The following is an 18918-nucleotide window of genomic DNA, read 5'->3' as shown; positions in this document are numbered from 1 at the left end:
AGTCACAAAATATTGACGTGTGTCCCCTTTTTGTAGTAATAATCTGTACACAGTTTTTACACAAGGTACAGAAATAACCAAATCTTTGTCATTGTAATTTAAATAAATCTCTAAGATTTTATTACATACAATATACACACAACCTGGATCTGCAAACCTGCATTAAGACGAAGGATTTGGGTAGGCAGTAATGACCTTCAACGAAAGGCATTTCAGAGGGACAGAGGAAAACAAATCAATATGACAGAACCAATAAGAATATCTCTTAATTAACCAATAAATAATTAAAGTACAAGAGTAATGAAACAACAAGTAAATTAATACATGAATCAAAATGAAAACAGACTGCTGTGCTACACAGACTGAAGACTGTGGTGCTGGAAAAAATGTATAAAAATACTAACAACCATCATTTCAGACACCAGACAATGACAAAAAATGACTAACCATATACATAAATACTGAGAAATAACAATATTAACAACAACAACCGTATTAGGATTGTCATTTCAGGAGAAGTTGAGGTACAAGTTGAGGTACAAGTTGAGGGAAGTGTTGAGTTTGTAGAGGACAATGAGAGGAACAGAAGAGGGAGAGAGGAGGTAGAAAAGTATAAAAATAGTTTGACTACAGTGTGTTTGTTACCTTTAATTACATATAGTTGCTAGCAAGTTTATCTTACATTTTAACTTACATATAAGTAGAATTAGTATTTATTTGTTGAATCATTCTATGCAGTACAGCTGGAGATGGATGACGTTCTACAGATGACCTTTTGGAAGTTGAGAAGAGAACATTTCTGATTGTGCGTTAACTGACACTGAACACCAAGATCTCAGTACAGCATCTCTCTCAGCCACGCTAGAGGGTAGAGGTTAGGTTGAGGAACTGGCTGGCTGAAATGATTAGAACAAGACAGTGATTATCAGAGAATAGAGCTGGGTTGACAGAGGACACAACACTAAATAAAAGCTCCCTTCTGCAGCATACTGAAGCGCAAAAGTTAGGGCATGGGCTCTATTTTAAAAGATTATTAAAGGGTGTTGCCATAGCAACAGAAATATCGTCATCGCTCAAAGCAAGCTTATTGATCCCTGATCATGTCAAACAGGACTCAAATCACACAAGAACACTCAAATCAGACAACTGCTAAATAGTAACCATTTGTAGAGCACTGCATCCACCAACCCAGACCTCTATCAAAAACACCACAGTGGTACTAGGTGGTAGAGTGCAGTAAGTTGGGGGAAGTGTAGTAAAACAGAAGTGTTTTCATAGAGGCGTCCCAATCAGGGCAGGTCGCAGGGCAGGATGGTGTTCCTGCGGTCGTAAGCAGTGTCGTCACTCTCTTCTCCTTCACTCCCCTCATCCAGCACCCTATCCCTCTCCTCCTCTTCCTCTGTCTCGCTCTGATATCGGTCGCTGTCTCGCCCCCGCAGTCTCTCCCTCTCTCTTCCTCTATCTCTCTCTCTGTCTCTTTCCCTGTCTCTTTCCCTGTCTCTTTCCCTGTCTCTTTCCCTTCTGTCTCTATCCCCTCTGTCTCTCTCTCTGTGGGAGCGAGGGAGTGTGGGGATCTGGGAAGACAAAGCGAAATATAGTCAGAGACAGGCCATCAAAGGACCATCCAACTCAAACGTTCACACAAATATTCCATTGATATCAATACATGATAAACAAGAAGTTAGGATTGAGCCCTAGGACTAGTGCTAGCTGTAACCCTGCAGTAAGTCAATGGGAAGCAAGCCTACCTGGTTGTCGTGGCTTGGCAGGGCGCAGTAGCCAGGCTCTGTTCTGCGGAGGATGCGTGGGGAGTGGGTACGGAAGGCAGAGGGTCGTGGGGAGTGGGAGTGGGAACAGTTGGAGCGTGGGGAGGGAGAGCGGACAGAACGGGGGGACGGAGAGCGGACGGAGCGGGGAGAGTTTGTGATGGAGTAGATCTGTGACAGGTTGGAGTGGCCGTGGTGGTTGAGTTTGGGCGGGCGGGGGGAGCGGGGGGGTAACTCGGGGGGTCTCTTGGGGTCCACCAGGTCTATCTCGGTGAGGACAGGGGGCGGGGGGATGAACTCCTCATCCTCAGGGGAGAGGAGCTCCGCATCAATCTCAGCTAGCTCTGCCCTGGACAGGTGGTCCACAATCCCAGCACCAAACGAGTCGCCCACCACGTTGATTGAGGTACGCAATCTGTCACTGACCCAACAGACAGACAATGCTAGAGTCAGCCATGACTGATCACTGTGTTACAGGTACACTACAAGACAGGAGCTCTCATGGATGAGTAGATGCCAACAATACCAATGCCATCTACAGCTAAGTACCACTCTGCCCTTTACAGTTGACAATATGCGTTGCATTTTGACAGAGCTTGACGTACCCTACTTTTCTTTCATAGAGATAATCAGCAACATTGAATCATTGTAGTCTAATGTCATCATGTTGTTGAAAACAAAGACCAGAGTATCTGAAGTGTAACATCACATTGTGTGTATGTGACTCACAGCAGCCAGTCGACAGCGATGAGCAGGCTGATGTCCTGGGTGGGCAGGCCCACAGCTGTAAGGATCAACAGCATGGTGACCAGGCCTGCGCTGGGAATACTGGCCGCTCCCACACTGGCCAGGGTGGCTGTCATACTGAGAGGAGAGGAGGGGCAGGAGTGAGGGAGAGGAAGGAGAAGAGGGAATTGACGTTACACATACGTTTCTCATTCCAAGACATTGTCACCACAGAATGCATTAGCATGTGACTCATAAAAGTCATCAGCAACCACAACTGATACATACAGTAAACCTACAGTTAGATGACTATTTCAAGGTACAAACACCCATGGAGGAAGTGACACAGCTTTCTCTTACATACATACAGAGCATGACAACCTTAAAACAATCACTTCACTTTAGTACTGTACCTTAAAGCATAATATATTACACCCAGGTAACACACCTCAACACAAAAGTATCCTAAGAAACCCCCTGGGCCAGGGTTGTTAGTGGTAAAGAAGAGGCCTACCTGACGGTAACGATCTGTCCTGCGTCCAGGTTGATGTCATTCATCTGAGCGATGAAGATGGCTGCCACCGCCTCGTACAGGGCTGTGCCGTCCATGTTGATGGTGGCTCCGATGGGCAGCACGAAACGCGTCACGCGCTTATCGATCTTCAGATTCTCCTCCAGACAGCGGAATGTGACAGGTAACGTTCCCGCACTGAGAGAAGGAGAGAGTGGGTAAGAAAGGGATATAGACAGGTAGAGAGAGATAAAGGGAAGAAAATAAAAATAGGGAGAGAGGGTGTAAAGATGTTATAGAGAGAGAGAAGTATTGAGAAAGAAAATAATGACAGAAATTGTGAGGGAGAGTGAGGGAGAGGGAGGGTGAGAGTACAAAGTGAGAGTTAAAAAAGAGGGGAGGGGGACAGAGAGGGTGAGAGAAGGGGTGAAATCTAACAGCATTATCATAACAGCAAGTGTATTTTACAATCCAACATGTGAATTGCAGGAATTTGATTTGAGCCTAAGCTAAGCCCAGGTCATAATATAATTAGAGAAAGTTGATAGGATTACTCTTATTTTGTAAAGCCTCCCTAATGCGTCAAAATGACAGTTGGTTTGAGCAGCACGACAGATTCAGAAGCAGCGGAAACATGGCCAGTTTGGCCCATACAACCTTATCCAGAGCCCCAGACATTTACAACGCAGGGTCTGTCTGTCTGTCTGTCTGTCTGTCTGTCTGTCTGTCTGTCTGTCTGTCTGTCTGTCTGTCTGTCTGTCTGTCTGTCTGTCTGTCTGTCTGTCTGTCTGTCTGTCTGTCTGTCTGTCTGTCTGTCTGTCTGTCTGTCTGTCTGTCTGTCTGTCTGTCAGACAGAGCTGGTCTGTGATCACCCAGATTCATGCACAGTTGGCTCTGCAGCTCTGGTTTGTCAGCCCTCTTATTCTGGGTTAACCTAAATAGCCCAGCAACCAATGCACAGTGACATAACACCCCTCCATCACATTTACTACGGTACCTGATGCCATACAGTACCATGCAGTGCTATTAAGGAAAATACACACCAGCACAAATGATCTAAACATAGTATATACACCCCCCCACACACACACCCAATCCCCCCTAGAGTGTTCCTTCCCTACCTGCTGGCGGTGCCCAGGGCAGTGATCCAGGCCTGGAAGATCCCGGAGTAGAAGGTGAAGGGGCTCTTCCTTGTGATGGAGAAGAAGATGAGTGGCAGGATAATGCCCCCGTGGATCATTAAGCCCACTATGACTGTCACCATGTACATGCCCAGCTGTCTAGCCACCACCTCCAGGTCCCCGATGGCTGCTATCTTCCCTGAGATCAGAGAGGCGATACCAACTGGAGAGTACCTGGAGACACAACATTGCTAATGAGGAGGCTTCTTCCAGAATTCTCCAGGTGTAGGAAAATATATGGGGAGAGGAAGCCACTTTAGACTATTGAGACACACTCCACCGATGGCATCAATACTGAAGAGGCAGTGGGACTAGGTGATAAGGAACAACAGCTGGGCGGGTCATAGGTCATAGCAACACAAGCTTAGCATCTGAGGTGTAAGGGATGTACTGTGTGTTGATCTGTTAGGAAGATGTCATTTAGCCAGAGTTGTCTGGTAGAGTAGTTAGTATACTGTGTATTACCAGTGTGTTTAGTGTACTATGTGTTGATCTGTGAGGAAGATGGCATTTAGCCAGAGTTGTTTGGTAGAGTAAGTAGTATACTATGTGTGACCAGTGTGTTTAGTGTACTGTGTATGACATGTCATTTGTATATACATGCCGGTTTGTTTGGCCAGCTCTGTAGGCCTAGTAGTGAGTCATGTGTTTAGTGTGTAAAATGGGTGATTTACGTTGGGTTTGTGGTATGGAGAACACAGCTCCCTTGGAAAATGTGCTGCACATCAAGATGTTCCCTGACTATGTGCTTCTTTTTGGTGGAGAGGGAGAGAGAGAGAGAAAGAGTTAGAGAAAGAGAAAGAGAAAGAGAAAGAGAGAGAGAGAGAGAGAGAGAGAGAGAGAGAGAGAGAGAGAGAGAGAGAGAGAGAGAGAGAGAGAGAGAGAGATAGATAGAGAGAGAGAGAGAGAGAGAGAGAGATGGGGATGTGTGTTTTTCTCTCTCTCAGAGGTATTGGCCAGTGTCGTGTGAAGTCTCTCTGTCTCTCCCCCTTTCTCTCTCTTTTCCCTCGCTCTTTCAGTGCTACTGGACTGTCTGCTACTGTCCTGCAAAGCATCAAGGCTTTCATCGCTCTCCAAGGACATGGATCTCACCACGTCCCTCTGTCCCGCCCTGCATCAGTCTGTCTGCGCTCCGATTTGTGCTGGCCTGCTGAGCAGCTAGTGGCTCCTTTCCTGTCTGTGGATTCATTACGTTCTGGACCTGTTCCACCCTCTCCTCCCTGGGAACCAGAAAGGCTTCTGCTCTGCTCCTACTCCTGCTAGTCCTCAGCATTCCACACACTTTCATGTCTTAGGGAATTCTTCTCCCTAAATTTCTCCCCTTTCCAATCCTCTCTCTGCCCCTGGTCCCAGTTCCCACCATTCTTCTCATGTATGCAGTCCTCCCCTTATTCATCACTGTCAGTGAATTCATCACTGTCTATAGAATGTTTTTCAGCATTGCAGCCATTGGAGGAATGGCATTCCACTGGAGGAAAACCTACCCATACAGAGACACAGACAGGGACACAGATAGGGACACAGACAGGGACACAGACAGGAAGACACAGACAGGGAACCAGACAGATAGACACAGACAGTGACACAGACAGGTAGACACAGACAGGAGGACACAGACGGGAAGACACAGACAGGAGGACACAGACAGGAGGACACAGACACGGACACAGACAGGGACACAGACAGGGACACAGATAGGGACACAGACAGGAGGACACAGACAGGGACAAGACATGGACACAGAGAGAGACACAGACAAGGACACAGACAGGAACACAGACAGGAAGACACAGAGAGAGACACAGACAAGGACACAGACAGGAAGACACAGACAGGAAGTCACAGAGAGACACGTACCACATGATCATGCCCACCATCTTCATGATGATCTCGTTGAGGATGTTGAAGAACTCTGACATGAGCTTCCCCTTCTCTCCCATCTTCCCCATGCACATTCCAAATGTGATGAAGAACCCAATTAAACCTTCAGAAAACATCATTACAACATTAAATCATCTGTTCATAAATAACCAATGTGCTCTCTCAATATGAATGATGAATATATGATGAATATAATTAAACCAATGAAACAACAGGAAATTGACATAATAGTATTCCGTCCAATCAACAGAAAGAGAGTTGAACCGAACAGGACATTGTTGCCCCCTCAGTGAATAGAGAGGAAAGAACCATAGCATTCTCTCACCCAGAACATTCATGCCCCATTTGAACTCCAGTTTCTTCTTGCTGACTATGACAGGTTCTGTCTGGTTCGGGGGCATCACTGACACTTTCTTTGCTACTGTTTGAACCTGAAGAGAGAGAGAGTGAGAGGTGCGGTGGAGAGGGGGTGGAGAATAGAGAGAGAGGTGGGGTGGAGAGGGGGGTGGAGAATAGAGAGAGAGAGAGAGGTGGGGTGGAGAGGGGGGTGGAGAATAGAGAGAGCGAGAGCAACCACCAGAAAGATGAGAGAGATTTTTATGCAGACAGAGAAGAAGAGAGGGGGAGGGAGAGAGAGAGGGGGAGAGAGAGAGAGAGAAAGAAAGAGAGGGAGAGAGAAGAGGAAATATGGAAAAGGGGGCTGGGGATCGTCATGCAATTTCTTGGCTGATCTGCAAAAGCAATTACAATATCAATTAATCTCTGATGAAGACAAACGCAGTGACAGCACACAACGAGAGAAAGGATCCTTATAAGCCCAGGGCTGAACAGCACACACACACACACACATGCACACGCACACACACTCACAGGCACACAAGCACACACACATACACACACACACACACACACACACACACACACACACACACACACACACACACACACACACACACACACACACACACACACACACACACACACACACACACACACACACACACACACACACACACACACACACACACACACACACACACACACACACACACACACACACACACACACACACACACACGCACACACACACAGTCACACTAGGCAGATGCCTTACTGTAGTAAATGAAGACAACCCAACGGAGCTGTAAAGAGATTAGCACCAACAGAAGGTCTGACCCTCACCCAGTCTAACACAGAGTATTTCTAATCATTCAGACACACACGCATGAAAGAGAGAGAGAGAATGAGAGCGATAAAGAGAGAGAGAGAATGAGAGCGATAAGGAGAGAGAGAGAATGACAGCGATAAGGAGAGAGAGAGAATGAGAGCGATAAGGAGAGAGAGAGAATGAGAGCGATAAGGAGAGAGAAAAAACACAGGATTTGGACAAAAGAAGGCAACTGCTGCGACATGATTGAGGCCTGGATTATCGCTTAAAAATGATCCGCCTGCTTGGATTAACAGCAATCATATCTGCCAGGCAGCGTTGCTTGCAAATCACACAGTCTTGTCCTGCCCTATCCTGTCCTGCAGTCTCCTGTCCTATCCTGTCCTGCAGTCTCCTGTCCTGCAGTCTCCTGTCCTATCCTGTCCTGCAGTCTCCTGTCCTCTCCTGTTCTGTCCTGTGGTCAGCCACCTAGGTACAGGATCATGTCCCCTTGATGCTGGGACAGTAGAGTCCCTGCTCATCTTCCAAAAACGTCTGAAACCCTACCTCTTCAAAGAGTATCTTAAATAAGACAACTCCGTCTCATTCCCTCCCTCCTCGCCCCTAAAAATTTAATATTCAAACCTGCACTTGTCTTTTCCTACTAGCACTGACTTTGCTGATAACTTCTCCAGAGGAAAACTGTTCTCACTACGACTACGATGTGTGGTTGTCTCACCTAGCTATCTTAAGATAAATACATTAACTGTAAGTCGCGCTGGATAACAGCCTCTGATAAATTCCTAAAATGTCAAGTGAAAATGTCAACACAAGAACAGCTATTGGTCAATGCAAGGGGAAAGATGTTCAGAGGGAGACATCAAATGTCCAATGCAACAACAAAAGCTTGGAATAAAGAGAGGGAATTAGGATCTGCACTGCTAACACCACTCACATATGTGTTGGTCTGCAAAGTCGTCATTTTCTGGGAAATGGAAGGATCATAATTTGGAGCGCCTGGGACTTTAAGGTTCTAGCTGCATTTCTGTCAAAATGTTCTCTACCTATATAGTACTGTAAATACCCCAATTCATGTTGTTCTGTTCAATGTTCTCTACCTACAGTATATAGTACTACTGTCTTCTCTACTCTAAAGCAACACTCTACTTCCATGATGACATAAGCCATTCCTTTTTATGAACTAGTTTGTGCATATACAGTCCCTTCGAAAGTATTTGCTCCCCTTAACTTCTTCCACATTTTGTTGTGTTACAGCCTGAATTTAAAATGGATTAAATAGAGATTGTTGATCACTGGCCTACAAACAATACCCCATAATGTCAAAGTGGAATTATATTTTAAGATTTTTTACATATTAATTACAAATGAAAAGCTGAAATGTGTTGAGTCAATAAGTATTCAACCCCTTTGTTATGGCAAGCCTAAATAAATTAAAAAGTCAAAATTAGCTTAATAAGTCACACAATGGACTCAAAGATCAGGCTTTCCAATGCCTCGCAAAGAGGGGCACCTATTTAAAACAGTTACAGAGTTGTAACGGAATTCGTCCTCCTCATCTGACGAGGAATAAGAAATGTCAGACCAATGCGCAGCGTGGTAAGTGTCCATATTATTTAATAATACTGAACACGACAACAATACAAAAATAACAAAGTGCATAGATAAGGAAAACCGAAACAGTCCCGTAACGTGAACAAACACTGACACGGAAGACACCCACCCACAAAACACAACAGAAAACAGGCTACCTAAATATGGTTCCCAATCAGAGACAATGACTGACACCTGCCTCTGATTGAGAACCATATGAGGCCAAACGAAAAACCCAACATAGAAACACAAAACATAGATAACCCACCCAACTCACGCCCTGACCATACTAAAATAAAGAAAATACAAAAGAACTAAGGTCAGAACGTGACAGTAATCCTCCCCCAAAGGTGCGGACTCCGGCCGCAAAACCTGAACCTATAGGGGAGGGTCTGGGTGGGCATCTGTCCGCGGTGGCGGCTCTAGCGCTGGACGTGGACCCCACTCCACCATAGTCTTATTCCGCTTTAGTAGCGTCCTTTGAGTGGCGACCCTCGCCACCAACCTAGGACTGGCAACCCTACTAAAAGGGCCCCACTGGACTGAGGGGCAGCTCCGGACCGAGGGGCAGCTCCGGACCGAGGGGCAGCTCCGGACCGAGGGGCAGCTCCGGACCGAGGGGCAGCTCCGGACCGAAGGGCAGCTCCGGACCGAAGGGCAGTTCCGGACCGAAGGGCAGCTCCGGACCGAAGGGCAGCTCCGGACCGAGGTGCAGCTCCTGATTGGCGGGCGGCTCTGGCGGCTCCTGACTGGCGGGCGGCTCTGGCGGCTCCTGACTGGCGGGCGGCTCTGGCGGCTCCTGACTGGCGGGCGGCTCTGGCGGCTCCTGACTGGCGGGCGGCTCTGGCAGCTCCTGACTGGTGGGCGGCTCTGGCGGCTCCTGACTGGCGGGCGGCTCAGGCGGCGCTGGACAGACGGGCGGCTCAGGCGGCGCTGGACAGACGGGCGGCTCAGGCGGCGCTGGACAGACGGGCGGCTCAGGCGGCGCTGGACAGACGGGCGGCTCAGGCGGCGCTGGACAGACGGGCGGCTCAGGCGGCGCTGGACAGACGGGAGACTCAGGCGGCGCTGGACAGACGGGAGACTCCGGCGGCGCTGGACAGATGGGAGACCCAGGCGGCGCTGGACAGACGGGAGACTCAGACGGCGCTGGACAGACGGGAGACTCAGGCCTGCTGAGGCGCACAGTAGGCCTGGTGCGTGGTGCCGGAACTGGTGGTACCGGGCTGGGAACACACACCCAGGGCGAGTGCGGGGTGCTGGAACTGGAGGCCTGGTACGTGGGGCTTCCACAGGAGGACTGGTGCTTGGAGAAGGCACCGGATAGACCGGACCGTGGAGGCGCACTACAGGTCTCGAGCACCGAGCCTGCCCAACTCTACCTGGCTGAATGCTCACCGTAGCCATGCTAGTGCGGCGAGGTGGAATAGGCCGCACTGGGCTATGCACACGTACAGGAGACACCATGCGTAGGGCTGGTGCCATGTACCCCGGCCCGAGGAGACGCACTGGAGACCAGATGCGTAGAGCCGGCTTCATGGCACCTGGCTCGATGCCCACTCTAGCCCGGCCGATACGAGGCGCTGCTATGTACCGCACCGGGCTATGCACACGTACTGGAGACACCGTGCGCTCTTCCGCATAACACGGTGTCAGCCCGTACGCTCGCTCTCCACGGTAAGCACAGGGAGCTGGCTCAGGTCTCCTACCTGACTTAGCTACACTCCCCGTGTTTTTCCCCCAATACATTTTTGGGGCTGCCTCTCATGCCTGTTGCGTTGCCGTGTGCGTGTCGCCAACTCCATTCTCCTGTAACCCTCCTCGCACTGCTTCAGAGAATCCCAGGCGGGCTCCGGCACTCTCCCTGGGTCGACCGACCACCTTTCTATTTCGTCCCAAGTTGTATCGTCCAGATCTCGCTGCTGCCCGATACCACGCTGCTTGGTCCTTTGTTGGTGGGTGGTTCTGTAACGGAATTCGTCCTCCTCATCTGACGAGGAGTAAGAAATGTCAGACCAATGTGCAGCGTGGTAAGTGTCCATATTATTTAATAATACTGAACACAACAACAATACAAAAATAACAAAGTGCATAGATAAGGAAAACCGAAACAGTCCCGTAACGTGAACAAACACTGACACAGAAGACACCCACCCACAAAACACAACAGAAAACAGGCTACCTAAATATGGTTCCCAATCAGAGACAATGACTAACACCTGCCTGTGATTGAGAACCATATCAGGCCAAACGAAAAACAACAACATAGAAACACAAAACATAGATAACCCACCCAACCACGCCCTGACCATACTAAAACAAAGAAAATACAAAAGAACTAAGGTCAGAACGTGACAAGAGTTTATGAGCTGTGATAGGAGAAAACTGAGGATGGATCAACAACATTGTAGTTACACCACAATACTAACCTAATCAACAGAGTGAAAAGAAGAAAGCCTGACAGAATACAAATATTCCAAAATATGCATCATGTTTGCAGTAAGGCACTAAAGTAAAACTACAAAAAAATGGGGCAAAGAAATTACCTTTATGTCCTGAATACAAAGTTTTATGTTTGGGGCAAATCCAACAGAACAGATCACTGAGAATCACTCTTCATATTTTCAAGCATGGCGGTGGCTGCATCATGTTATGGGTATGCTTGTGATCGGCAATGACTAAGGTTTTTTTTTTTAGGATAAAAAGAAACGGAATAGAGCTAAGCACAGGCAAAATCCTAGAGGAAAACCTGGTTCAGTCTTCTTTCCAACAGACACTGGGAGACAAATTCACCTTTCAGCAGGACAATAACCTAAAACACAAGGCCAAATAAACACTGGAGTTGCTTACCAAGATGACGTTGAATGTTCCTGAGTGGCCTGGTTACAGTTTTGACAGAGCTTGAAGAATTTAAAAAAGAATAATGTGCAAATATTGTACAATCCAAAGCTCTTACAGACTTACCCAGAAAGACTCTGACCTGTAATCACTGCCAACGGTGACACTAACATGTAATGGGGTTGAGTACTTTTCTAATCAAGATATATTACTGTTTTGTTTTTCACAAATATTTTACAAATGTTAAAATTTTTCTTCCAGTTTGACATTACAGAGTATTTAGTGTAGATCGTTGCCAAAAAAAGACAATTAAATCAATTTTAATCCCACTTTTTAACACAACAAAATGTGGGAAAAGTAAAGGGGTGTAATACTTTCTGAAGGCACTGTAACAATCAATTGCGAATTGGACACAATTGCCCCATAAGCCACACATTCCCAATGCTGGTCATTAAAGTCAGGCTTTGATAGGGTCCAAATCTCACAATAACAACTGATCATCCATTGTTTGATGGGGTCAGGGTTTAGTTCTGCGTCTGGGTCCAGTTCTAGTTCTGGGTCTGGGTCCTACCTGTTGGAAGCAGGCCTGCACCAGGTTTTCAGGGAACAGGTTCCTGATGAGGTCCAGGAAGGCGTCCAGACTGCTGACCTCCTGGTTCTTGGGGGCCGTGTTCTGCTCCTGACTGCTCCTGAGTTTGGGGTTTCCCGGGTGGATCCCCAGGACCAGGATGACCCCCAGGATGGCAGCTATGACCGTAGTGGACATGTAGTAGACCATGGCCCTGGAGCCCATCCTCCCACTGGAACGAGCATCCAGACCAGCCAGACCTGGGAGGGAGAGAGACAGGTTGATGAGCAGGGCACCTGTGTGTGTGTGTGTGTGTGTGTGTGTCTGTGTGTGTGTGTGTGTGTGTGTGTGTGTGTGTGTGTGTGTGTGTGTGTGTGTGTGTGTGTGTGTGTGTGTGTGTGTGTGTGTGTGTGTGTGTGTGTGTGTGTGTGATTGTGTGTGTGTGTGTGTGTATGTGTGTGTGTGTGTGTGTGTGTGTCTGTGTGTGTGTGTGTGTGTGTGTGTGTGTGTGTGTGTGTGTGTGTGTGTGTGTGTGTGTGTGTGTGTGTGTGTGTGTGTGTGTGTGTGTGTGTGTGTGTGTGTGTGTGTGTGTGTGTGTGTGTGCGTGTATGTGTGTGCGTGCGTGCGTGCGTGCGTGCGCGCGCGCGCGTGTGTGTGTGTGTGTGTGCGTGTCTGTGTGTGCGTGCGTGCGTGCGTGCGTGCGCGCGCGCACGTGTGTGTGTGTGTGTGTGGACGTGTTTAACTATTCTTGTGGGAACCAGAAGTCCCAACAGGAATAGTAAACAAAAACAAATTTGACCACCTGGGGACATTCAGGTGTTAGTCTGCACGAGGTCAAATGCTATTTCTAGGGGGTTTAGGGTTAAGGTTAGAATTAGTGCTACGGTTAGAACTACATTAAGGGTTTGGGGCTAGGGTTAGTTTTAGGGTTAGAATTAGGAGTTAGGGTAGGGTTTAAGGTTAAGGTTTTTGGGTTAAGGTTAGGGTTAGGGTTAGGGTTAGGGTTAGGGTTAGGGTTAGGGTTAAGGTTAAGGTTAGGGTTATGGTTAGGGTAAGGGTAAGAGTACGGGTTAGGGTTGGGTTAGGTTTAGAGTTAGGGGTTAGGGAAAATTGGATTTTGAATGGGATGGAATTGTGTGTCCCCACAAGGTTAGCTGTATAAGACTGTGTGTGTGTGTGTGTGTGTGTGTGTGTGTGTGTGTGTGTGTGTGTGTGTGTGTGTGTGTGTGTGTGTGTGTGTGTGTGTGTGTGTGTGTGTGTGTGTGTGTGTGTGTGTGTGTGTGTGTGTGTGTGTGTGTGTGTTACAACAGTGTACCTGTGATGAGGCTGGAGATGATGAGGGGCAAGATGAGCATCTTCAGCATCCTCATGAGGATGTCTCCAGGAAAGGACACCAGCATCAGGGTGTTGGGGTCTGTAACAGAAACATACCGCAGCAGCATCCCAAACAGCGACCCCGCTATTACACCTGTTACAGTTCACAGAGGAGAGGAGTAAGCACAACAGTTACACAATGGTTGCCTCTGTCACCCTTGTAGCTTCCGTGAGAGCGCAGAGAGAAGAGATTCCAGTGAAACGCTTCAGAAGAGCATTTCGAGAGGGTTTATAATCACAGCGTCTGACTCATTGGATTTCATTTCCATTCCAGGGGGATTTACAAGTTTGTGATGTGTACAGTGCATTCGGAAAGTAGTCAGACCCCTTTACCTTTTCCACACTTTGTTGCGTTACAGCCTTTTTCTAAAATGGACTAAAAATAAAAATCCTCATTAATCTACACACAATACCCCATAATGACAAAGCGAAAACATAACTACAAGTATTCAGACCCTTTGCTATGAAACTCGAAATTGGGCTCAGGTCGAATCCTGTTTCCATTGATCATCCTTGAGATGTTTCTACAACTAGATTGGAGTCCACCTGTGGTAAATTCAGGTTGACAGTGCATGTCAGAGCAAAAACCAAGCCATGAGGTTGAAGGAATTTTCCGTAGAGCTCCGAGACAGGACTGTGTCGAGGCACAGATCTGGGGAAGGGTACCAAAACATTTCTGCAGCATTGAAGGTCCCCAAGACCACAGTGGCCTCCATCATTATTAAATGGAAGAAGTTTGAAACCACTAAGACTCTTCCTAGAACTGTCCGTCTGGCCAAACTGAGCAATCGGGGGAGAAGGGCCTTGGTCAGGGAGGTGACCAAGAACCCGATGGTCACTCTGACAAAGCTCCAGAGTTCCTCTGTGGAGATGGTAGAACCTTCCAGAAGGACAACCATCTCTGCAGCACTCCACCAATCAGGCCTTTATGGTAGACTGGCCAGACGGAAGCCACTCCTCAGTAAAAGGCACATGACAGACTGCTTGGAGTTTGCCAAAAGGCACCTAAAGGACTCTCAGACCATAAGAAACAAGATTCTCTGTTCTGATTAAACCAAGATTGAACCCTTTGGCCTGAATGCCAAGAGTCACGTCTGTAGGAAACCTGGCACCATCCCTACAGTGAAGCATGGTGGTGGCAGCATAATGCTGTGGGGATGTTTTTCAGCGGCAGGGACTGGGAGACTAGTCAGGAATGAGGGAAAGATGAACGGAGCAAAGTACAGAAAGATCCTTGATGAAAACCTGTTCCAGAGCGCTCAGGACCTCAGACTGGGGCGAAAGTTCACCTTCCAACAGGACAACAACCCTAAGCACACAGCCAAGACAACACACTAGTGGCTTTGGGACACGTTTCTGAATGTCCTTGAGTGGCCCAGCCAGAGCCCGGACTTGAACCCGACTGAACATCTCTAGGGAGACCTGAAAATTGCTGTGAAGCGACGCTACCATCCAACCTGACAGAACTTGAGAGGATCTGCAGAGAAGAATGGGAGAAACTCCCCAAATACAGGTGTGCAAAGCTTAGCGTCATACCCAAGAAGACTCAAGGCTGTAATCGCTGCCAAAGGTGCCTCAACAAAGTACTGAGTAAAGTATCTGAATACTTATGTAAATGTGATATTTCTATTTTTGGGGTTTCCTACATTTGCAAAAATGTCTAAAAATGTGTGTTTGCTTTGTCATTATGGGGTTTTATGTGTAGATTGATGAGAATTTTATTTTATTTTATCAATTTTAGAATAAGGCTCTAACTTAACAAAATGTGGAAAAAATTGAAGGGGTCTTTATACTTCCGAATGCACTGTATGTACTAACTATATTCTTGATATGTAACTACGGTGAAGAAACCTTAGAGAGAAGTGCCATGTGTGTAAAATGTGTGTGTGAAAGCTGTAAAAAAAATAGGAGAGAAAGTTTATTATTGTCGTCCGAAGAGGGGTATGGGCTAATAAAACTTTTAATAAAATGTTTATATATATATAGCGCAGGTAATACAGAGAGCTGAAATGCAGCGTAACACTTTATAACCACTGAAGGCGATGAAATAATTGATTTCCTGACAGTTGACCACCATGAAGCGAGGTAGGCACCTACCCAGTATAGTGAGGACGAGCAGTGAGTTTCGGATGAGGAAGCCACAGTAGGTTCCCAAGAAACTATTGGGAAGTTTGGGTTCCAACAAGTCCAACACTCCAGCGCCAACAATGGGTGGCAGTGCCTCATCATAATGGGCCTTGTTAGACTGGTGGACCGGCTGCTGATTCGTCATCCTGTCTGTGGTAGAGAGGGAGACAGTGAGAGAGGGAGGTGTACTGTGAGAGCACACATCTGCCTGGTCAGAAAACAGCCCCATGCCTCTTCCTCTGGTGTAAGCATTACAGTGGCTCCCCTTAGCCTTTCTATTGGCTTGGGGAAACGTACACCATATTGTTGTCTTACACCTGGTTCCTTGAGATCTGCAAAGACAGAGGGGGAAGAGGCGAGGAGTTGTTTTCAGACCAGTTTAACACCATCACCATACCAAGGAAAGACCGAAACCGTTGGGTGCTGTTGACTAAGATGAGTAACATAGATCTGACAGACCAGTCAGGTTATGGTCTGATAAATGTCATTACATTGAGAAGGAATGTACTCACAACCTGAATAATACAGGATATGGAGGTGGAGAAAGGTGGATGGAAAACAATTGGGAGAGAGACGGAGAGAGGCGGAGTAACAAAGCACTCTGACAATCATCTGAGAGTCATGTCATGGGAATGATCAACGATAATCTGACAATGTGAGTGATGGTGCACAATTCTATTCAAGTCAACCAGAGAATCACTGAAGTCACCCCCACATCACAACCTAAACTAAACCCCCCACTTCTGCCAGAGAAGGAACATCCAGCCTAACATCAGATATCAGACTAGACAGGTTCAAACATAGTCAAAACAATAGGTGGACGTGCAATCCAAATAAAAGCACCAATATTATGTAAGCAATGTAAATCTGATCAGGTTTGATACATTATAATAATATTCAACTAATAACTACTCAGTCTGCCTAGTCTGTCTGTTCCAGTATTCCAATGCAGTGACCAGCAGCACCAGCTCCAACAGAGTGTAGAGAGGGATGATGAATCCCCCTCCCATCAGAGATAAACACATCTGGAGAGCAACATGGCGGTGTGTGAAGTCAGCGTCAGGAACCTGAGTGGCACATTTACAAACAGACCGCCTCCGCTGGACAATCGCACATGATTATAATTCATCAGCCATGCAGATGGCATTTCTACATAAGGAAGAATAGAGAAAACACTCACCAAAATGCACGTAGACCAGTCTAGTCTAACCTCCTTCTATTACCTCTCTCCTTCCTTCTTTACCTCCTCCACTCTCTATGGACCTCACCCTTTGACCTCGCTTCTCTCCATCGTGCTCTCTTTCCCTGCTCTGTTCATCAGCTTGTCTTCATCTGTCGTTTAAAGTCCAACAACAGTTGCTGCCCGGGCATAAAGAGGGATTGCCAGCAAATGCAACAACAAAAAATTGGGGGGAGGGGAATCTCTTGCCAAGTTTCGATAGCAGACCGATATAATCCCGTGTGAACTGTGCGGTGGGGGGAAGGGGAGGGGCTCCCTGTTTCTGTTACTGTACCAATCCTCTTTGCAAAATTCATTTCATTCTTAACATTAAGAACAATTTACAAACATCCAGGAGACAATGTACTGTACTCCAATTACCCAGCAGTCCTATTGTTGGAGTGTGAGTCAGAAACCCCACCATGATCTGATGAACTGTAGAATCACTGTACCTTCAGAAAACACAGAGTAGACCAATGAACACACAGAGTGTTTATGTGCATCCCAAATAGCAATCTTTTCTCTATATAGTGTACAATTGACCCAGGCCCATAGGGCTCTGGCCAAAAGTAGTACACTATAAAGGGAAAGGGTGTCTTTTGGGACACAGATCTCATTGCCAATACTTTGTTCAGTAGGATGGTAGTGCCAGGTCTACAGCCCAGGTCTACAGCCCAGGTCTACAGCTCTTAGGATGGGTATTAAGACCTTGGAGGAGGTCAGACAGAGGACCCGACCCCATAGAATGACATATACAGTAGGAATTTAATAAGATCTCTATGCCCGACCCACTGTCCTACCAAACGTCAGGATGCATCCTGCATCATGTAATGAGGATATATCCTGAAGATTGAACAGTGCATAAATTGCAGTGACATGCTCAGCGACCTGTAGCCTGCTGTAGCCGTGTTGCAAATCCTTTTTCTTCCCTAGACTAAGGGATTATTTTCCGTCTCTAGGAAATGTAGGAATGGCCTGAACAGTGGGATTGGGAGCTAGCCTCCAAGGCTCCAACAGACCAACACGGAAGATAGTCCACATGTAACCCTGGAATAGAGCTAGCCTACAATAGACAAACAGGGAAGATAGTCCACATGTAACCCTGGAATAGAGCTAGCCTCCAATAGACGAATAGGGAAGAAAGTCCACATGTAGCTCTGGACCAGAGCTAGCCTCCAATAGACGAACAGGGAAGAAAGTCCACATGTAGCTCTGGACCAGAGCTAGCTTCCAATAGACCAACAGGGAAGAAAGTCCACATGTAGCTCTGGACCAGAGCTAGCCTCCAACAGACTGAAAGGGAAGACAGTCCACATGTAGCACTGGACCAGAGCTAGTCTCCAACAGACTGACGGAGCAGATAGTCCACATGTATCCCTGGACCAGAGCTAGCCATAGGGACTTGTCATATTAGTTTATGTTACATCATATCACATCATATCACAGATGAGTAATGTGCTTAGTTATATGTTCATCATAATCTCAGCACTCAGAACAGTATCTTGAATGCAGGCTTGCTAGCTATATGATTGTCAGTCTTTTACAAGATACTATATACATAAAAGCAGACAGTCAATGGGTTTACACTGTTAAATCTGAGCCCTTACGGTAAATCCAGGATTTGGTCAAACATGACAGAGATATTACAACCTTGGCAGGTAGGTTCAAAGGCCATGATCTCTCTGAGAAGAAAGCTACAGTATTCCTCAGGAAAAGGCTTTAGGGAAGCACTCAGAACAGAAACATGTGTTAGAAATGAACATAAAGCACCAGGGATGAAGGAGGATACTTCAAAGACAGCAAGTCTCAACGGGAGAGAAAGCTGTAATCCTTACTGGCAGGGGTGTTACTGGCAGTGGTGATTTTCTTTACGTGTCGTGCCATGTTGAGCTCTCCAGGATCAGCAAGAAGACCAGAGTGAAACTAGTTCCATGCATCCAGATTCCAGAGATACTCACATCCCCTGAAT

The 18918-nt window shown here is 47.0% G+C and overlaps 1 protein-coding gene across 1 annotated transcript; it reads right to left on the bottom strand.

Moving 5' to 3' along the window:
- Positions 1-103: 103 nt before the first annotated feature.
- On the bottom strand, positions 104-17085 carry LOC139575055 (excitatory amino acid transporter 2-like). Its single transcript, XM_071400021.1, has 11 exons — positions 16911-17085; positions 15701-15880; positions 13545-13697; positions 12233-12489; positions 6391-6496; positions 6042-6168; positions 4125-4358; positions 3007-3201; positions 2496-2630; positions 1749-2187; positions 104-1574 (listed from the first exon to the last, which is right to left on the bottom strand). The coding sequence occupies exons 2-11, from the start codon at positions 15873-15875 to the stop codon at positions 1290-1292; spliced, it is 2106 nt and encodes a 701-aa protein (XP_071256122.1). The 5' UTR covers positions 15876-15880; positions 16911-17085; the 3' UTR covers positions 104-1289.
- Positions 17086-18918: the final 1833 nt, after the last annotated feature.

The sequence above is a fragment of the Salvelinus alpinus genome, chromosome 1 (assembly GCF_045679555.1).
Source record: "Salvelinus alpinus chromosome 1, SLU_Salpinus.1, whole genome shotgun sequence".
NCBI lineage: Eukaryota > Metazoa > Chordata > Actinopteri > Salmoniformes > Salmonidae > Salvelinus > Salvelinus alpinus.
This window is presented reverse-complemented; position numbering and strand designations above follow the sequence as displayed.